Here is a 21,644-nt window from a genome sequence, read left to right on the forward strand (position 1 = left end):
TTTTAACCAGAGTAATAAAAGTGTAATAGGTAATTTAATTTTTAGCACTGTTCATTGACTTCTTGGCACAGCAGGTGAAATCTTAACTTCCTCATCCACTGTGATTCTATTCCCTCCCCCTGTTCCCTTTACGTGCATCAGTTTTTATTAAATCAGAATCACTGTTTACAGTATTATGACTAAGCAAGTATTGTTCATTGTTGAGCCATATAGTTCTCTGTGTTGCCTCCTTGTGCACCTTTCATTCTTTTTCTTCAATATTAATGAAATCTAAGCACTTCTGCACTTCTCAGGATAATCCAGTTCTGCTTTTTCTAGCAAACATGATCTCACACAGCCAAACACGGTTGAGTAGCTCCCTGACCAATCTCCCTGTTTTCACAGTCTTCATTTTTTTTCTGTGGAATTAATTTCCTGACTATATTCACTTGCCTGTTTTTTAACAGCTATTTTTTCCCCCAAATTTTGTAACATTTGTCACATGCCTATCAGAAATATTTTCCATCCACAAAACCGCATCTGTTCCATTTCTTCTTGGAGACACTTTTTGCCAACCTTTTGTCTTCCTACCGCCTGCATGCTAGTGTTTCCTAGACGGGCTCTGTGCCTGTTTTCCTGGGGTGTCTGTGTGAAGTCACCTGGGATCTCACACCACTGCTCTCTCGTGTTGGATCCCCTATGTCCTAGATTCTGTTTCCCTCTGTCTTATACTGCCTTGTTTTCCTGGAGCACATTTTCCTGGAAAAAGGCACATGGGCAAAAATTTTATCAAGACCTAGCCTCTATGAAACTCCTTCTATTTGATAAAGTGTAGAATTCTAGGTTGAAACTAATTTTTGCAGTAACAGGTTTCCCTCTTGTCTTCTCATTTACAGTGTTTCTCTTAAATCTGTTGAATTTGATACATTGTATATTACCAAATTAGTCATTTCTCCATTCCTTCCTCCTGTGGAACCTTGTAGTACCTTCTGTCTTTGTGGGGTTTTGAAATTTCATAATATGGCTTGGTATAGACCTTGTCTTTCTATTGGGGCCTTTAAACATACAGAACATCTCTTCTAGTGAATTCTTTTATGTGCGTCTTTGGTATTTTCTCTTTTTTTTTGATTCCTGTTAGTCAGATGTTGAAAATTTTAGAGCAATATTTCTGCACAGATTTTTTTCCCCTCCTGTTTTCTGTTTTGTCTTGTCCTACTTCCTGGAGGTTTCCTTGACTCTGCTGTAATCCTTCTATTGAATACATTGTTTTGTCTACCTTATTTTTATAGAGTTCTCTTCCATCCTTTTATTCTTTTTTTCACTGATGCAATTTCTCATCTTTCTGTAGATGTTGAAGATTTTTTTTTAAGTTTTTATTTGCTCCTTCATTTTTACCATTCCTATCGATTTCTTCTTCCTGTTTTGATCTCTGACTTCTTGGAGGTTTCCCTCAAATATGTGATGGTCCCTCACTGTCTGTTAAGATCTAATTGGAAGCATCACTTTGCGAACTCATTAACTGATAGACCTCACTGCAAGGATTTGGTGACCATGCTTCTGGATTCTGAACCTGCCTTGGGTTCTGTAAGACAACATTGGTTTTGTTGTTCTCATCCCAGTTACTCTGTAGGTTCCAAGGTTGTGCTTCCTCTGTTCTGCCATGTCAGGTACCACTCCTTTATCTAGTTTTTCCATCTTTCAAACATCAAAAATCATCTGCTGTTTATCCTGTCTTGGGTATAGCTTTTTTAAAAAATACTTTTATTTCTAACGAGATGATATCTCTGAAAGAAGGGGGAAAGGAAGTAGATTTGTGGTTAGTCCACTCAAAGGTGGATTTATACTTTGAATATAAATTCTAAGTTTAAAAGTTTTAATTCAGTATAATTAACGATACTGATTCAGACAATACTATTATACCTATAATTAGAATACTGTACATTTCTACTAAGGCCTTGATTAAGAATCTTATTCAAACTACTCATCCTGCCACATTGTCCTCTGTTAATGTGCAGTAATGTAGACGGAGTAGTTTACACCAGTGCACTTCTTGTTGTTTTAAAGTCAGACATGACTCTTTTGCAACCCCATGGACTGTAGCCCACCAGGCTCGCCTGTCCATGGACTTTTCCAGGCAAGAATACTGGAGTGGGTTGCTATTTCCTTCTCCAGGGGATCTTCCCGACTGAAGAATCAAACCCACATCTCCTGCATTGGCAGGTGGATTCTTTACCCACTGAGCCACCAGAGAAGCCCCACACTAATGTATAGAGTATTACAAAATTTTAAGTAAAAGTCTTAATAATTACTAATAAGCACATCTAAAACTTGAGGAAAGGGGAGGAAAAATGAATTTCAGTGTAATTTTTTTGATGGGTTAAACTCAGAGGCAATAGGCAGGATGGGAAGATTCACTGGGTGGGGGCAGAATTTCAACAGGTGCTTGACTTTTGATGATAAGTTTTTGGGGGGGATTGTTACTTATTAGTCTTCCAGTATGATTATTTTCTAGTCTCTGCCATTAAACCTGAAGTCTACTAAGTAAGCCTTTTCCCTTCTTGTAAAGATTGTAAAAGTCCATCTGTTCTGTCCTTAGCGCTGAATGATGGTAAATACTCTTTCTTCAGTGAACATTAAACTATCAGTGGTGGGTTTTGCTGTTTGATTTTTGTATTTGCATTTTATATCATTAATCTTTGTCGGTGTAGTTTATTGAGGTTTTGAGCCAGCGATGATAAGGCTTTAATCATAAAGGACAGTTACCTTAAATTTTAAAGTGAGATGAGAGGAACGTAAGCTGTTGGCAGCTAATATATCCAGGCTTTGCTCAGAGGCTTTAATTCTGCCATCCTTTAGTGAATAGTAGACACCAAAGTTTGAATCACTTCAGGAGTAGGCCTGGAGAAGTGTTCACCGTTTCTTTGGTAGGATCTAGCCAGTAGTCTGTAGGTTGCTGATAGACTAAATGAGCCCCCATAGTCTGTAGGGCCACGTCTAATTAAACTTCTTAAATGTTTCAGCACTAATACTTCCAAAGATAAACAGATATAATGCATAATAGAGAAAAAGTTTTAATAGAGAAAAATGGGATAAATATCACCCAAAGCCAAAGCTCTACCAACTAGTCCATATTTTGGTGCATTTTCTTACTATTTTTATTCCCCTCATAGATAGATTTTATAGTTACTATGTGTAGTGCATCATACTCTTAACAGTAGTGACCTTTTAAAAGATAACTTCATTTAGAATATAATATAAGCATTTGAATAAATGTTCAGTTTTCACACTGTGTCTCTTTTGAGATTCTAAAATTACACATTAACCAGATAGCTTAAGGAATATATGAGTTTCAGTTTAAATCATTTCTAGCTTGAAGGAGAAATTCCTCCAAATAGTGGTACTTTTCAGGTATGTTATGTCTAGAACGTTTTGTTAATAAAAGAGTAAGTGGCCTTGCCATAAAATACCTAGAAGCAGCAGAATGGTGGTTTATACACCATTTGGATAGTTCTTATTATTGGCTGCTGGCAGTGTTCATTTAAATGCTCTGTATTTTAAAGAAACATCGACTAGATTTTCTCCTTGTTTCGCCTTCGATGTACTTGTGGAGGACACTGATAAGAGTCTGACAGCATGGTGAAAACTACTTCATATTAATAGGAGGAAGGAAGGCTCATCTGAATTAGTAAACAAAACCCAACAAAACCAAGTGTTAAAATTGTTTGTGTTCTGTGGTATTGAAGAATGCTATTACTTTGAGCTACTGACAGTGACTGGGATTTGATTATTGGCCTTTACTTAAAGGAAGAGAATCCTCCTAACATAGTTTAGGCTATTTTAGTATTTGACTATGGCTGTGTTCTTGGGCTCTTCACAAATAAATGGATACTTCTAAAGTGTTTTAAAGATAGTTTATTCTCTAGAGGGTCTCACAGAGTTCTTTGTCACCTATCCAGCACCACTGCAGATAGTTCTAATGTGTATCGTTAGTATGACTTACCTTCCAGTTGTAATTGATCTTAAATAATTTGTTAAACGCTTGTTGAAGCCTGATTTGTCCCAGATTCTGTGCTCAGCAGCTGGAGTAGGAGGAGTAAGAATCTTCTGTAACCTGGAGGAGCTTGCTTGCTTACTTAGGAGGGGGATACCAGGCAAGCAGTTGAGACCATGTAACAAGTGCTGAATTAGATGTGTAAGTGTGCAGAAAGGGAGAAGTTTGGTGGTGTGGCTGCTGGCCGAGGTATGCTGGAGGTGGATGGGGTCAAGTTTGCTGGGACAAGGAGGAAGAAGAAGCCATTGCAGGCAGAGAGCAGCATGCGCAAGGCAGCAGAGTGCCACGATGAGTGTCAGATAACATGTAGAGTAGAATTAATAAAACTGTGAAATGAGTGGGAAGTATTCTCTGAGGCTCTCACTTGTGTAATATATGGCAGTCTTACTTAAACATGAAATGAAAAGTTCAGTTCTCAGAGCTGTTTTTTCTGTGTCTTGGCTGTGAGAGAATCTTAAAGCTGTTCCCTTTTGTCCTCCAGATAAGGAAACTGAGGCCCAAAGAGATATATGGCCTCCAGGTCACGGGTGATAGAGCAGCCCCAGCATGCCCAGCCGCTTGTTTCTCACACTGTCTCCCAAACTAGTACATTTATGATTGGCGTTCATTTACTGCAATGAAATGCTCTCACATCGATATTATATAAAGCAGTGCGTTTTATTCTAGTAAATGAATAGAAATAGAAATCTCCGCTGCATTTCATTGCTTGAAGAAGAAACACTGAAATCTTACTATACGCTTTCTGCATTATTATAAAGGCAATTTATAATAGGTGCTTGCCAGGTTCATTTGTGGGTCCTGTATCAAGGGCAGCAGTTTATACCACATTTCTCAGATCTTGCCTGTGGAAGTTAGAGTACAGAGGTTTTCCATGGAGCTGCACATGATGCAACACTCAGCAGTTCATGGAGTGTAAGGAAAATCTTAATGCTTTATCGTTTGACATTTTAACCAAGGAAAAAACACACTTTTATAGGTTTAACTTACTGTGACATTTTCTTCTATCTCCTTCCCCTTCAGGTATCTCCAGGGCAGCTTACTAAAAAGTATAGCTCATGCTCAACCATATTTCTAGATGACAGCACAGTCAGCCAGCCTAATCTTAGAACCACAATAAAATGGTGAGTACAACTAGGTTGCCAAGGGCTGAGTGACAGACCCCCTTCTTGCTGAAAGCATCCTAGCCATACGTAATTTCATTCATTTGATTTGTCCTTTTCAGTGATTAGGTTAAGAAACTGGTGTCAACTATGTGGTTTCAAGGACCGAAATGTGAGTCTTCAGTTTCCATTTTTATCATAGAGTACATGATAGAAGGGAAAGTCAGTTAGCAAGTAAGAAATCCCAGGAAAAATGTAAATCTTGTTTGGTGCATTTCTGTTGTTAAGATAGTGTTGAACATAATGAGAAAGAGAGGTACCTTTTTATTGTATGTTTCTAGAAAAAAGTATGTCTTTATGAGTTGGGAGTGTCCTACAACAATGAATACTAGTTTGGAAGCTAACATGAGAAGAAGGAACAGCTTGTCCCCTACTGGCACCAAAGTGAATCTGCAGTTAAATTTAACTGGACTTAGTCAGATTTATCCCACCCTGCATTTTTTTCCTGCAGTATTTCTATATGAAATTTTACTTCTTCCTCTCCCCCAAAGAGGGGGAAAATATATCAAAACTGCTTTAAGGGGCATACTCTCAAGCTTAATTTCTCCATAGATGAAATTTGTTCAACTGAGATTTTAACTTAATAGACACATTTAATTTTTGTTTATATATGTGTATCTCCGACACACTGTATCAATCAAAGCAGAGAACAATAAAAGAGATGAAGTTTCAGAAGCAAGGCTGTGGTCAGGCTTATACTTAAGAAGACACGAACAGTGTTACTATGACAAAAACTATTCCTCCATTTCTGGAAGGCCCTCATAGTCCACAATTGGAGATGCACAATTCAGAACGCCCTAATGATGGGAACGTTCAAGTTTATTTAAGAGAGAGAATTAAAAACCCAACAGGATGCAGATCTTCCTGCCTCCGTTGGAGTTGTCCATGGAACATTAACTAATGTCTCCTCAGCATATGAATGTTGACCCTCCAGAACAGTTTGGGAAATGCTATTTGAAAATATTAGTATCCTATCATTAATTTTACTTTTCTGTCTTAAAAATATAATTAGCTTATAAATTTAATTTCATTTTTAATGTGCAAGGCTTTTTATTTTTTAGCTTTTTAAATGATCAGTAACTTCTATCTTTAATTAAAAACAACCAGTTCACAATCATAATAATGTAACTTTCTTATAATATTAGTTTTGGTCAAATCGTGTTTCAACAAAAACTGAGCCCCATTGCTCTTTAAAGTCCTGAGTTTTGGCATTTCTCTCGAAATAACTGAGTGTTTTTATTCAGCCAAGACACTAAATCTGTGGGTTAAAAAACTACTCTCACTGGGGCTAGACTCACAGCTTCTTTTGAATTCAAAAGAGCCTGATATTCCAGTATATAATTCAGAAGTAGTTTTAAAGATTAACCTTGCTCAGATGAGTAGGTTTCATGCTTTTTATTCTCAAGCTAGTCTTAATGTTTGGAAATACAGTAAATTTTTATCTGATTAAGTTTTAAAAATGACAACTCAGCACATTCGTTATTGGTAAAATAAAGGTTTACGTAGAAAATTAGGGCAAATTGGCTTTTAGGAATGATTTTGAAAAATACCATGGGATTAGTTTTCGGTGGGGTAGGTGAGCCTTATTAGAATCACCTATGCAACTTTTTCAAGATGTATGTCTCTGACACATGAAATCCACCTTTACTCCCTACCTCCAAGACAGAGTCTGTGGGTCTGTCTGGCTCTCTGTCTTTCCCTCTGTCTCTTTCTCACACACACACACACACACACCCCTTTTGACAAGCTGGGGAATGTGTGAGGCATGATTTTATAGACAAAAGTATCCTGAGAGATTCTGATCTTAACCCTAACTCATTCATTCCTAAACTTGGCTGCACGTTGCAGTCACCTGGGGAGTTATAAATACAATCCTGTTGCCCAGGTTGTACCTAATGGAGTTAAATCAGAACATTTTGAAGCAGAAGCCAGGCAGTGTTTAAAGCGTCCTGGGTGATCCCAGTATGCAGCTGAGCTTGGGAGCCACTCTCTGCTTCAAGGGTAGGAGAAAGAACTACTTCTGATAATTGGTGGGACCTTGAGTAAGTCAATTTTTAGCCTTGATTCCCTTATTTGTAAAACGAGTTAAGTGTCATATAAGGTTCAGTTGCCCTTTTTATCATGTAACTTTTAATTCTGTGACTGTAAAATCAATTTGAAGAAACTTTGAAGCACTATAGAAGTATCCATCTTTGATGCTAACAGTGTTACAGGCCTTTCTGCAAATGCTAAGATTCTATAGACTAGTTACAAAATTCAGATTTGCCTTCTCTCAGTTATTTTGAGTTTCATTTTAGATACTGAGAACAAAGGGAAGCAAATAACTTAACCAGAGAACCCCTTAATTGCCTAATACACAGCGTCTGTGAATAACTTAGGGCTATAGTAATGTAAAAAGTATCTGAGGACTTGTATCTATCGGTTAGTTAATACTTTATTTAAAATAATTGGGAAATACCTGTCATTAATAGTGTACTGTGCTGTATTGTGCTGCCTTTTATTAGCAGTGCTTATTTCAGGATAACTAGGCCTATCATCAATTTTGTGACTATAAAATTTTGTTATTAAATTTTCTAATAATTATGTGTGAAAGTGATTTTAAATCCATTTTATTTGGTATGGAGCACTTGTATTACTTACTTTTAGAGAAATAATGGAAAATAGACGTGTTGGGGGATACTGAACTAAATCAACTGAAATGTAGTGCCTAACAAAAAGCCACAAACAAAATCTGCTGTGCATCTTATATTTAACCATGTGGATAGATGATATAACTTGTATGGGATGAAAGATTCTGTGCATAGAAGGACAAATGACCGGGGAAATATGTAATAATTTAATCAACCCAAACATGTCTTCTAAGAGCACATCTAGCATTTTGGGTCTCCTAATTTTGCTAAAAGCCAAAGAACCTAAAACATGGGGGATAGCACCTATGGGTACTGCTCTGAATTAGAGGATGTGGGGGCCACTGGGCATCTGGAAGGTCTTACCTCTCTGCCAACCCTTTTAAAATGTCTTCAGGCCTAATGTGATAAAAATCAATTACTACAATATATTTTTTTCCTCCACAGTGTGACCTTAGCAATATATTACCACATAAAGAACAGGTGAGCTCTTTTAAAACCTATCTTGTTATTCTAGCTAATTAATTTACACAGTATCAAGTTTAGTGTTAAGTAATAACTATAGACAGTATTTAGAGTAAGCTTTTACTGTTAGAGTGCTTTTATTAGAGTATTGAAGTGAATCATTTATTTTTATTTTGGGACTCTTAATTCTTTTAAGTTTTATGTGGTTTATATGGATATTTACTGTATTAGAAATTGAAATTTAAAATTTTAAAAATTAAATCCATTGTATGTTAAACAGGCTTTCCTTAGCACTATTGAAATTTTCAGCTGGATGAAGCTTTGTTGTGAGGTGCTGTCCTGTGCGTCGTAGAGTATTTCATGGCACCCCTGGCCTCTGTTCTCTAGGTGCCAGTAGCACATTCCACTGCTCTCCACAGTAGGATACAAAAACTGCCTGCTGAGGGATGAGATCGCCATCTGGTTGGGGACCCCAGTGTTTAACATAAGTCATTTTTTTAAAATGAAAAATAACCATTTTCCACAACAAAATAGTGGAGAGAAAAGTATCTCATTAATAGGAGAGAGTTGATTCTCATATCAACACGGTCTTCAGTCATTTGCTTTGAAGAAGCAATATGAAGATCCAGCCACATGCAGACATATAGGTGGGAAAAGGTGAATTTTTAAAGCCTTGAGATAATTTGGCATATTCTCTGATACTGTCCCCAAAATCCACATGTGCTAGTTCATTAAATTAGTTAAGATGGAGTTCCAAGTCATTATCAGTGAACTTGAAGTAGATGCTATGGTAAATCAGTGCCCATTGATCTGTCGTGCATAGAGTGGATCTTTTTATCTGTACATGATTTTATATTATACATTGTCATTGCAAAGTATTGGTTCACATTCCTTTAGACAGTGTCAAAAACTCACTCTTGTTAGTATCACCACCAGTCTTATCAGAAAAGTCTTCAAGTATTGAGAAATCAAGCTCATCATAAATAAAGCTCACACTAGAAGGTACACGTTTTCCAAAAATCCTGGTATTTTCAGTTTGACGGTTTGAATTTTATCATTGGCAACAAATAGTTTAGAGTTTTCTTTGAAGTGACAGGCTCACTTTATTCATTTTTGAAAAAATGACTGTCGGTGTTTCATGAAAAAAGTGGTTTAAATATGGTGTTCCAGGGGGAAAAAAGTGACTTACCAGTAAGTTACAAGTGCTCTTCCTTAACACAGCCATATTTCAGTATATACAAGTCTTTAATGCATACTTTCCACTTACTCAGAATATGAAAAAGAAGAGTAAAGGTTTAAGAACACTTAATTTTTACTCTTTCATCAAGGATGTTCTTAAGTGAAGCAGATTTTTTACATGCATTTGGCCAGGAATAACTGAATGACTTCTAATTTAGTTTCATACCACTGCCTTGATTGACACTCAGAAAGGAGCAATTTTACCCACTTTTGCTTTTATACAATCATAGTTAAGTGTCACACAGTGTAAAGGCAGGTGATGTCTTGGTATTCTTATAAAAAATAGTTTTGACTTCTTGGACTTTCAGGCTTTCTGAAGAGGGGCCAGGGGAGATTCCCAGAGGCCTACAGACCACATTTGCAGAACTGCTGTTTAAATGGGCACAGGGTAGTAGTGTGGTGGAATTTAAAATAAAAAGCCTGGTTTCTCTTAAAAGACAATTAACATTTTTAACTCAGATTATTTAAAAGAGACAAGAAGAAATAATATAAATATATAATTATATAGATTATATTTATATATAACTTTATATATTATATATATAATTTATATGTTATATTATAACATGTTATAATAAATATAAAGAACAAAAGAGGGGGAAAAAACAAAAAAGCATGAATCTCATATTTACATTCATTGAAGTTAGAAGACTTTATTGCCCACTATGGCTACTTTATAAAATGTTCTTATATATTCCAGTGTGAGGTTAGTGCAGTGAAAATGTATTGGTCTACTAACATTGCCTGTTAGAAGGGGTCTGTGCAGGTAAAGGCAACTCTGGCTGATTGTAGAAAAGATTTCATGCAACTTGGTGTGCTGAGTGTAAAATACGTCAGAAAACCTTTCTAAGGGCAGAATCCAGGAGAATATGTAAAACTGTTTGCTTTATTGAAGGTTAAGCTTCCTCTACTCCTCTCTCTACTCTTAGCAGATACTTTACTAAGCCAGTAACTCCTGAATTAATTTTTAAAATACACATTCTTATTTTATAGAGATGCCAATAGATCCTTGGATATTTTTGATGAGAGATCACATCCACTCACAGTAAGTGTCACTTTTATTGAAGTTTATTTTTCTCTTATTACAGTTGTGTTTATTTCATGCTTATTTGCTTTGAAATTAATTACTAGAAGAAAATTACTACCTCCAGCTCGAAGCCAAGATTGTCTTCCTTTTAAGTCTTCTTCCCCCACCCCATGTTATGTCTAGTCATTTTACCAAAGGCATGTTGTGTCGGGTGTGACTGATAAAAACCAAGTTGCGCTTTGTATGACGAGTGAGCGGGTAAGTGAATATACCCAAGTAACAGAAAATATAGCTTTTTAAAGGATGATTTTCCATAACATCACACAATATAAACATTTCCTAACAAATATGTAAGACCTCTAAGGAGAACATTTAAAAAGTGTTTAAATTTTAAACTAATTAAAATGACAGGGTTTTAAAATTCAGTTCTTCAGGCGCTCAGTAGACATGTGTGACTGGTGACTGCTGTGTAAGACAGCAAACTCTTAGAGCCTTCTGGTTACAGGACACACTGGAAAGGTGTTTTCATAGTTGACTACAGAGAAGTATGATGACGTGCAATGATCAGCAAGACTTTTGAGCCTAAAAATAGTTTGCATTTGGTTAGAATTCTTTGGGAAGAAGGTGAAAATAAATTTTCTGAGGTTGTGCCTGCATTTTTCTTTAATGATTGGTAGTGAGTACTGAATCACTATGGTACTTTAGGATCCCATTGTTTATATTTAAAAGACTACAAAACATGTCACTTAGTCAAAATTATTTTAAGTAGCACGTGGGCCCACTTGTGAAGATTGCTGTATTGAGGGTTGCTTTTAAGTATTTTTCTTCATTGGACACTTACATTGTGTTTTTTCTTCTTTCAGCGAGAGAAGGTTCCAGAGGAGTACTTTAAGCATGACCCTGAACACAAGTTCATTTACAGATTTGTTCGTACTCTTTTCAGTGCTGCACAACTGACTGCCGAATGTGCAATAGTGACTTTGGTAATATATTTTTCTCTTTAATATAAGCATCTCTAGAAGTTTCTTTCTTGTACAGAAGGTATGGGCTTGTTTTTCAGATGAAAGTAGGTTCCTGAAATGATCATCAGAACTTTATGAAAGAGAAATGTATCAAAAGGAAGTAAAATGTACAGATTTGAGCTTTAGTAATCATAATGATTTAAAATGTTGCCCCTGCTTTTCTCATCACAAAACAATTGGTGTTAAAGGCAGCAGGAGAGACTTCTGGTTTCTGCTTCCACACCTCAGGACTCATGCACACACATGGCACAGAGGTGCACACTGACAGAGTGTGCCTGGTGGCGGGATGGAGGCAGTCACTCAACTTTCTGGGCCACGGCAGGTGCAGATTCAGTGTGTTTCTTGTCTCAGGCTGTGTTGCCTAGGCAGTTCTAATGTGTGTCTTGATTGAGACCGACTGCCTTCAACTCCCTGTTCTTGGATGATAATGTTAACCATCTCTACTGCCCTCTGGTGCCTGTGTGTGAAGGTACCCGGGATTGGGGTGTCAGTAGTGCTTGGAAAGGCTTTACTCAAGTTAGCCTGCCAAGCTCCAGCTGGGTAGGGACCTTTGTGTCATCCATACTGAATTCCTATGGTAAGATTTTATCATTTGAATAATGGTAAATAATCATATTCAGCTGAGAGGTAGTTGGGATTGCCTAACTCCTCCCTATAGCAAACCTATAGGGGAAAGTCAGCTGCATAGTCTGGAGGGAAGGAATACGTTCACCACTGCCTGCTCCCCTCCAGGCAGTGTAAGAGAGGCAGCTTCTCCTTTTGCAGAGAGACCCCTCAGTGGGCACCAGGTCAGACACAGGCCTTTTCTTGGAGCTGGCAGGCCATTTGCAGTACTTAGTTAGCATGTGCTTGAGAGAGGCAGGAGTGGCGCTGGCATGTGGAGAGCTGGGAAATGCAGGAGGAGAGTATGTGGGTTGGAAGAGGGGCATTTCTTTGTAGACAAGTTAAGCCTGATGAACCTGTGAAACAGCAGAGTGACAGTGTCTAGCAGTCATTTGCCTGTATGGGATTGGAGCCTGAAGCTGAGCCAGAGGCAGGGAATTACGTATAGCTGTTCAAATGCAGAGAAAGTACGCTAAATAAAAATTGAGGAGATAGATCTGTGGGGACCATCAGCACTTACGGACACATCCCCAGAGGAGTAGCCGGAGTGATAGGCAACCCAGAAGAGAATCAGAAGAGATGCCAGGGGAGATTGAAGGAGAGCATGGTGCACATGGTGAGTGCTGCCAAGGAGTTCCTCGGGGCATAAGTACGCACCAAATAGCTGCCTGCATCACGGTTCTAAGTGCTGGGGATAGAGGAGAGTCCTTGCCTTTATGAAGTAAGTATAGCAGACATAAACAAAGGGTGTTTGTTTTTTTTTTTGTATTGTCTTAATAAGTTTTTATTGGATTATGGTTGATTTACAGTGTTGTGTTAGTATCAGGTGTACAGCAGAGTATAAGACTTTTTTTAAATGAGTATTTTTAAAAAGATGACTATTTCAAGTAGTAGTGAAAGCTAGAAAGAGAAAGCAAGGTAAAGGGATAAAGAGATTAGAGAGGCTTCCCTGGTGGCTCAGATAGTAAACAATCTGCCTGCAGTGCAAGAGACCCGGGTTCGATCCCTGGTTTGGGAAGATCCCCTGGAGAAGGGAGTGGCAACCCACTGCAATATTCTTGCCTGGAAAATTGCCCATGGACAGAGGAGCCAGACGGGTCCATGGGGTCACACAGAGTCGGACACGACTGAGCGACTTAACGCATGCACGCTAGAAAGACCTGGAAGAGCCTCTTCACAGAGGTGAGATCTGAACCAGGACCTGGCTGGGCTGAGGAAGATGAGGGGTGCTGATCCCACAGGCAGAGGGGCAGAGCACAAGGCACTGAGACAGAACCAGCAAGATGGCCACTGTGATCAGAGTAGGGAATGAGGGAGAGCACAGGTGATGAGGTCACAGAAGGATGATGGCATCTCACGCAGGGCCCCGTAACGTGCAGGCCACAGAAGTTATCTGTTTGATGGGAACGCCCTGGCAGATGTTGAGCAGGCCTGTGAAGTGCACTTAATCTAAGAGGCTCTCCTGGCTGCTCTGGGGAGAACAGACTGGTTGGCAGTCAGTGGAAGCAGAGAAGTGAGGAGGCAGTGGCAGTGATACAAGTCAGAAGTGACGGACAGAAGGGCAGCGCCGTCAGTGGACCAATGAAAGCGGAGATAAGAATTCCGAACAGATTGGAGCGAGATAGCTCAAGTGGAGGTTTTTGGTCCCGGCAGCCAGGCGTGTGGCAGTGTCTTGAGCTCTGAGGGCAGGCCTGGGGAGTGGGGCGCTGTGATGAAGAGCTCTGGTGGTTTGTTACGAAGGCAGCAGTGACTCTGCCTGAGTAGTTTCGGTGGAGCAGTGGTGGCCAGGGGCAGACTAAAGTGGGATGAGGAGAGGATGGGTCATGAGGAGCCAGCCTTGGGACATTTACTGAGGGAAGTGTTCTAAGGGGTGGGGGGGGATGGGCTGAGAATATGTCAGAGGACATTGGAGAAAATCTCTTGACAGAGAGGGGGTTGTTCAAGAAGAGGTGAATTGTGGGAACAGTGTTCTGCAGAAATGAGAGATGGGACTGACTTCATTCATAGAAGAGTTAGCTTCAGGAAAAAAGAGATGTCACTTCCCCTGGGTCTGCCTTTAGTAAAGGTGAGAGGAAACTGAGGGATTGCCCCTAAGGTTGAACTGCCTCTATTAGTGCCATAAAGTAGAGAGGCGGACCCTGTAGGGAGATTCGTTCTTAGTACTGGAGCATGCTGAGTTCTCTGGGGAACAGGGGCAGAATTTCACTAAGGGTATATAATCTCAGTAACCATGTTTGAAACACAGTTGAGTCTGGAGAGCTTTGGCAGATTTGAGCTGTCAATCTGATAACATTCTGATAAAAACTGGACGTTTTTCTTTTTGTCAGATGGCATATATTCTCTTCTGCAGAGGTAATACCATCACAACTTATGTCTTGAATCTTTACTCAGCTGTTAACTTGGTCTGGTTCTTTATAGAATAGCCATTTGACACATAAAAGAAGCCATGAAGTCATCCCACAAACTACCTGGCAGATTTAGAGGAGCCCCAGCGATTTAGACACTGGCAGCTCTTAACCACCTTAGAACCAAACAAATTGACTAAGTTGCAGAATACGTAAGACAAATGAATTAGGAAATAATGGAGATGTGAGAAATAGCGGATATGAAAAAAAACTCTTTGTATGCATGAGTCTTCCTTTGAAAGGCACCAAATGTGGTAATAATGTAAAGCTGCTTTGTACTGCCTGTCCTGCTGTGCCACACAGCAGCCACTGGGAGGCTCTCTTCACCAGTTACCATCTTCAGATTCATCCTCTGAAGAGAAGATAAAGAACTGCTCGGTCTTACCAGGGTTTTACGTACTCAAGCTTTATGTAAAATTGCCACGTACCCACCACCAGTATGGTAGGTACATTGCACACGGTACGCACTCAAGCATTTACTGAACGGTTGAACTGATGCTGGGCTATATGTGCTGCCTTTTACAAGTGGGAAAGTAATAACACAATGCCTGTCTTTAGAATGCCCTATGCTGAGACGTCCTTTCATTCCTGTGGCCAAAATTGGGTTGGAAATTCACATGGGCAGAGTAGAAATACCAGACTAACAGAAATATCTGCCTTACAACTGTGACCTGGCCTTTGGCCTTGGCCGGCCGAGCAAAAGTCTCTGTAGAACCAAAGAATAAAAGACATGTTAAAAACAGATGAAATCTATCATTCCTAATAATTCTTATCACAGCCCTTAAACTGAACTAAAATCAAAGATCAGTCCTCTACTTTTGCAGGTTTACTTAGAAAGGCTTTTAACTTATGCTGAGATCGACATTTGCCCCACTAACTGGAAAAGAATTGTTTTGGGAGCCATTCTTCTTGCCTCCAAGGTTTGGGACGATCAGGCTGTTTGGAATGTGGACTACTGCCAGATCCTCAAGGACATTACAGTTGAGGACATGTGAGTTTGTAAGGTTACGGTGAACTGTCTAACCATTTTCCAATACCTCATTTGCTCCCATAAAGTTTACATCTTAAGAAATGTTACATTTTAAGAAAGGTTACATTGCACAGAGAGCTGAATTAGATATAAATATAAAAATAGACTTCTGTCTAGCTGTAGTATAACCATTTGTATTTCCCATCATTAATTAGTTAAATCTTGGTGTGGTGTTATTGTAATACTCTGCTTGATAAATTGAAATTACTTTTCTGGTGGTTTTTGCCAAACATTTTACAAGCTCACTACCAGAACAACATGATGCAGTAAATAATTTCACATCTTTTTTAAAGCTGTCTACCAGGTCCAGTCCGTTTTAAGAGGCACATGTCTGGCCTTGGAAGTTAAGTGGTCACTGCTGAGGTCTTAGCACCTCCAGACTACTGAGAGGTTACAACTTCAACTTGAGTCACACATTGTACGTTTGTTTTTGCAGGTCTTTTCTTTTGTAATCTGAGGTTGTATCTAAGGTTCTATTGTTATAGAAACCATGATGTGCAGATAACCACACAGAGAGGTTTCAGATCTCTGTGTTCTGTGTCCTCCGCTGTTAGGAGTGTTCCCCATGTTTAGAAATAGAGGTCTGCTGAATTAGAAAACTCCTTTGTTCAGGTACCCCGGGAAGTGTCACTGGGGCCTTACCCGGGGGCACTCAGCAACCACAGCAGCACTTGATGGGGCCTTGGGGAGTTCCTCACAGATGGCATGCTCACATGGGCATGGAACATCAGGCTTCCAGTCTGGCTGCGGGGAAGGCCCTGAGGGTGGGAGGCAGCAGGAACCAGAGAGGTATTTGCAGCAGACTCTAGAAGTGCTCACTTGACAGCGAGAATGTCCTGTGGGTGGCATTTAGGAAAATGTAAAGGTGTACCTCTTTATTATGGCGAACAGCAGAGGACGATCAAGGTCATGGCAGGCAGTGGCAAGAGTTTGTTTTTGTTACCTTTGCCCCTGACTCTTAATTCACAATTACCAAAGTGCATATCTACAACTGAAGCAAATAAGCTTGTGACTAAGAGAAGGGACCAGTGATTGTTGGTAGCTGTCAAAGTGACTTTTAGTGAAAATGTCCACTTTGGTAATAAAAAGTGTCATGGTGATGTTGCTGGTAGCCACCTTAGTATTATGGCAGATAATTCGAGATGAGTAGAAGTACTTTTGGAAGTTGTAGAAACTAAAGTGACATTGAGCACCACTATCATCCATCTTTAAACTGGTTCCTTGAAGGAAGGAGAATGTGTAATCATAAGCACCAGGCCTGCCATGATGGCAGCTGAAATTTTCTCAGAACCTACAACTAAGCATGGGGGCTCTGGGTCCAATTACAGCATCAGAGAACATGCAGGGAAGCGTGTGGGTGTTCATAGCTGTGAGCCCAATAGCACTGATGGCAGTGTCTAGCTACAGGAAGAAGCTAATTGTAAACAGCACTTTTCTGTGTAAAACAGAATCACCAGGAGCTGTGTTCATAATAGGCTGCTTTTGTTTATGATCTTTGGAAACTGGAAAGCATTACAACCAAGTGTGCAAGTCACATTTGTCTCATCCCCCTGCTGTTGGCTGCTCTTTGTAATGGTCTCATTTTGAGTCTAAATTGAAAAATTGGCATCTATCAGCTTTTCCTTAAAAGTTTTCTAACATCCATGTATTTTGTTTGAATATATTTCCCTTCAAAAGAATAAGTTAAACTGAGCAGCTGCTGTTGAGAAAATTTGCTGTGCCTATAAATGGCATGCTCTTCAGTCATCTAGTCATTTAAACAACCACCAAAAACGCAGAAGATGCGCATTCTGTAGGCCTAATGCTTTTCAGTAAGTGAAGCTCTGTTAATAGACATGTTAATCCTATGAAGTACTGTATTTCCACACAATTAAAATGTATTAGTGGAAGAGAATATAAAAGGGATAGTGAAGTGCATTTATTCCTGTAGTAAATTAAGTCCTGATTAGCTGATTATCAAAACATTATCTGATTTACATTTCTATAGGCTTAATTTTGGAGGTAGGTTCAGTTAGGTTTAAAGTTCAACAAATGAGAAACCTCTTTTCTGCTCACACTCTGCTGTCCACACAGGAGAACATCGAGCATTTGATGACTTAGCCAATGGATAAAATATTAACACTTTAAAACCAGGAAACAAATATATTGAAAAATAAGTCACTCTCATTTGTCTGGGTATTTATCATTTTTATGTAATTAACTCTTTAAAGTGATTGCTGTGAAAGTGGTAAGACTTACTCCGATTTTCTTTACTTAAATATTAGACAAGCAAATGACTGTGTATGGTCCCATAGCAAAGACCTGGCTCCCAGCACCCTACTTGCCCACTTCATTGAATTCGCCCCCTGCGTGCATATGCACCTTCTGTCCTAGCCAGGGGCGACCAGTGGAGCACAGGGGAAACTGCTCCATCAGAGGACATATGCTCAAGTGCATTTAATCTAGCCAAGACGTCTACCCTTAATCCTGCTGCCTCCCATAGCTTAAAAAGTGTATCCCATCCTATCCCAGGAACACCTTCTCATCCTACTGGGGTTAAGAGGAACAGAAACTTGCATTCTGCCCTTTGCCACAGTCCCCTGCACTGGGGCAGGGGGAGGGGATTCCCTTTCCCATCGAGTGTAGCTTATTTATTTATTTATCTGAGATGAATCCTTGTTGCCTCAAGAGTCTTCTCCCTTCAGAGATAATAGCAGTGGCTCTCCATGGCTCCATTTGTTGCCGTGGTGATGTGCTTACTCCTTTTGTTGGCGTGTCTCTACTTCAATAAGCCCCTTCCTGTTATCGGCCCGGTGAAAATGTCTGCAAGTTCTCCAGAGCTAATAAACAGCATACATCATTCCTTTCATCTGATGACTATAGCGGAGCCTTGTGAGTGAGCGTGGAGCATGAATGCACGGCTGCACTAATGGAACTCTGAAGAATGAGCCCCCGAGTCAGCAGCACGGGTGCATAAGAGGGCCGTAACCTCTCCCCCCTTGTCCCAAACTCAAAGTGCCAGGATGCAGAAAAAACCACAAATAGCTGTACCTTGTTTGAACATTAGTGTATTAATCCAGCTGGGGAGCCATTATTTGTTTCAAAACAGTATTTAGAGCTGTTGTAGTGGCTCAGAATGGGGTTTCTGGAGATAGCCCAGTTGACTAAAATTGTCCTATGTTGGTTTTGTCTTCTCCTCCTCCCCCAGGAATGAGATGGAAAGGCACTTTCTGGAGCTCCTTCAGTTTAATATTAATGTTCCCGCCAGTGTTTATGCCAAATACTACTTTGACCTTCGCTCCTTAGCAGATGACAACAACCTGAATTTTCTATTTGCTCCTCTTAGCAAAGAAAGAGCACAGAACCTAGAGGTAAGACTGTGGAATCACTAACTGGGTTTTCTGTCAGCCACCAAAGCCAGCAACTGTGGCTAACTTACACTCAGCAGTGACTATTAAAAGGAACAGCTGTTAAGTTAACAGTTTGAAGAGCTTATTAACCCGTTGGCATCTTATTCCCTGTGTCTTTTATGGGTTAGGGATCTCACATTATTTTAAAAAAAAAAATTAGATATTCTCTTCTGGAACCATAATTCAGAATGTTTTAAATCAGATTTAATCTGTTCTTAATGGTTTTCCATTTGAATCTCCACACTTACTGGAGAAGGGAATGGCAACCCACTCCAGTAGTCTTGCCTGGAGAATCCCATGGACGGAGAAGCCTGGTGGGCTACAGTCCACGGGGTTGCAGAGTCGGACATGACTGAGCGACTTAACTTTCATTTACATATAACCATAACAGGCATTTACATATAACCATACAGGCATAATTTCTTTATAATTGTATCCCTAAATCATATGTACATTGATAATCTACTTACCACTCTTAACTGTCTTAGCTTGCTCTATGTGTGTGTGTGTGTGTGTGTGTATGTGTATGTGTATATATCACAGTTCAGTCCCATGAGTTTATTAGACCAGAAGCATCAGTGGCTAACCTGCAAGGCCTGTACTTGGAAATTACAATGTGGGTTCAGAAACTGGATGTAGAAAGTACATGGGTTTTTAATGGAAATGGTAACATACATGGGATGAAGTAATTTGTAGTGGTGATTTGAAGAGTAGTTTGAAGTAGCTTGTGATTTCTGGTGGGTATACAGCAAACTGAAATGAATACATATAAAACTGACACTTTTTCTGGTACCTTGGTACTTTAGAATAAGACGTTTTTCCATGGTAATTTACCTGCATGTGAAATAGCACCTTGTAGTGCTTCATCACCAGACCTTTCTTGCCTTCAACACACACCTACCTCTTTAGAATTTTCTTAGAGTGTGTAGTAAGTAATGAAGACTGAATAGAAGTTGAATAGCTGGGTAAACACTGATTTTGCTCAGGTGTGTTCATTATGTTTAAGGATCTAGTATACAGGTTAACATCATATTGCTGTTAGATGGGGCCTATTTTGGAAACACAGTTTTTAAGTAAGTACCTCCCTGCCCCAGCAATCTCATCATAGCCCTTCAAGGATATTACCTTAGGGAATCAGCAGTGTAGATACGAGCTATCCAGAGTAGCAGTAACTGTGAGCCTGAATGAATGCAGATGTGTGGTTTATCAATGATGCTTTCTTTTTTTAAGGTTGGAACTTTTTTCCCCCCTAATTACACCTATGTTCTATCTGATTGACTTTTTTAGGCCATCTCCAGATTGTGTGAAGACAAATACAAAGACTTATGCAGAGTTGCTGTGAGAAGGTCTTTCAGCGCTGATAATTTCATTGGTATTCAGCGCTCCAACGCCATCCTCTCATAAACAGAGAGAGGTGAGGGGTTGTAACATCATGAACCCCTTGTAACAATGACTGGAGAAATACCACCTCTCCTACTCAGAAACCAGCAAAGTTAGTATTTTCACCTAACAGAAAGACACTGAATTCAAGAGACTCACGGACAGCAAAGATTATGGTCATAGGAAAAAACTGGACCTTGTCAATGCAACACACTCTTCTGTCCTTTTTAATGTAAACAGAGTTACAAAAACCACTCCAAAGCTAAAAGCTCCCAACCCACCCACAGATATTTGCTTACTATGTAGGCTGATAACTGTGAACTATGTGAGGGTTTTTTTTTAATAGTTTAAATTTTTAGACTTTAAAGACACTAACTATAGAACTTTTACTTTTTCCTATTTTTCTTGCCCATATTGCTGCATATTCCTTTAGAATCAATGCAGTATTACTATTCAAACATGGGACTCCTAACAACTCATAAAGCCACTTAGGAACAGACTGTTGTAGCATTGTTAGGTTTTGAAGGATTCTTCCTCCCTACTATTTCATTGAAGCTGCTAGTCATTTTTGGCAATCAGTTTAAACCAAAAAGCTGCTGAATAACACTTGTCATTCAGATTTTTTGCAAGCACTACTTATTAGCATATTAGCATGTTTGGGATCGTAAGCAGAAAGTATGTTGTTACCTACATCTATTGGGTCCGTGCTGCGTTTCTTAACTCTAATGGTGCTTCTCATTTTCTGATGATTTTCCTCTTTGTTAAATACTTGTATTAAAGGATATTTTCATAATTCCAGCCAACCTGTTAGCCCAGGAATAAGCAGATAGTGAAATAGAAGGTGTCCCAAAAGTCTTGGTGCAATTTTAAGCTTTAATACAGAAGTACACTGCTGCAGAAGTATAAATGCTACAGACACAAAACATCACTTGAAAGTGTACTTGAATTTCTTCTAAACTCATTTAATTTTATAAATCTTAGGTGTTAAGCTTTTGATTTTATTTTTTTGTTTCAGCCCCTCTTGAAGATGGCAAACAATGGGCTGAAACAAAAAATTAAAATTAAGAGCTTAATGTTTAAAATTTACAAAACAATGAATTTAGGAGAAATTCAAGTAAACTCTCAGGTGATGTTTTATAAGTTTGTAGCATTTATACTTCTACAAGTATCAGAGCTTCAAATTGCACAGACTTCAGGAGGATATCTTGTATCTTTATAGACCTGGCCGCCTCTTTTTAAAATAGTCCTTTGCCTGGCTGGGCTGTTT

General features: G+C 39.3%; 1 protein-coding gene across 2 annotated transcripts in view; it reads left to right on the top strand.

The window, feature by feature from the left end:
• CCNYL1 (cyclin Y like 1) overlaps positions 1–21,289 on the top strand; it is a 34,254-nt gene extending 12,965 nt beyond the window's left edge. Inside the window, exons 4-10 of one of the 2 annotated variants that reach the window (XM_068967730.1) lie at positions 5,051–5,151; positions 8,265–8,300; positions 10,515–10,566; positions 11,412–11,531; positions 15,403–15,569; positions 18,796–18,958; positions 20,285–21,289. In XM_068967730.1, the coding sequence (XP_068823831.1) occupies positions 5,051–5,151; positions 8,265–8,300; positions 10,515–10,566; positions 11,412–11,531; positions 15,403–15,569; positions 18,796–18,958; positions 20,285–20,401 (756 nt within the window). In that variant the 3' untranslated portion in view covers positions 20,402–21,289. The remainder of the gene's footprint in view (positions 1–5,050; positions 5,152–8,264; positions 8,301–10,514; positions 10,567–11,411; positions 11,532–15,402; positions 15,570–18,795; positions 18,959–20,284) is intronic. The other variant, XM_068967731.1, reaches the window with a different exon arrangement.
• The last annotated feature ends 355 nt before the right edge of the window (positions 21,290–21,644 follow it).

Source organism: Capricornis sumatraensis, chromosome 3 (genome assembly GCF_032405125.1).
Source record: "Capricornis sumatraensis isolate serow.1 chromosome 3, serow.2, whole genome shotgun sequence".
NCBI classification, from domain to species: Eukaryota; Metazoa; Chordata; class Mammalia; order Artiodactyla; family Bovidae; genus Capricornis; species Capricornis sumatraensis.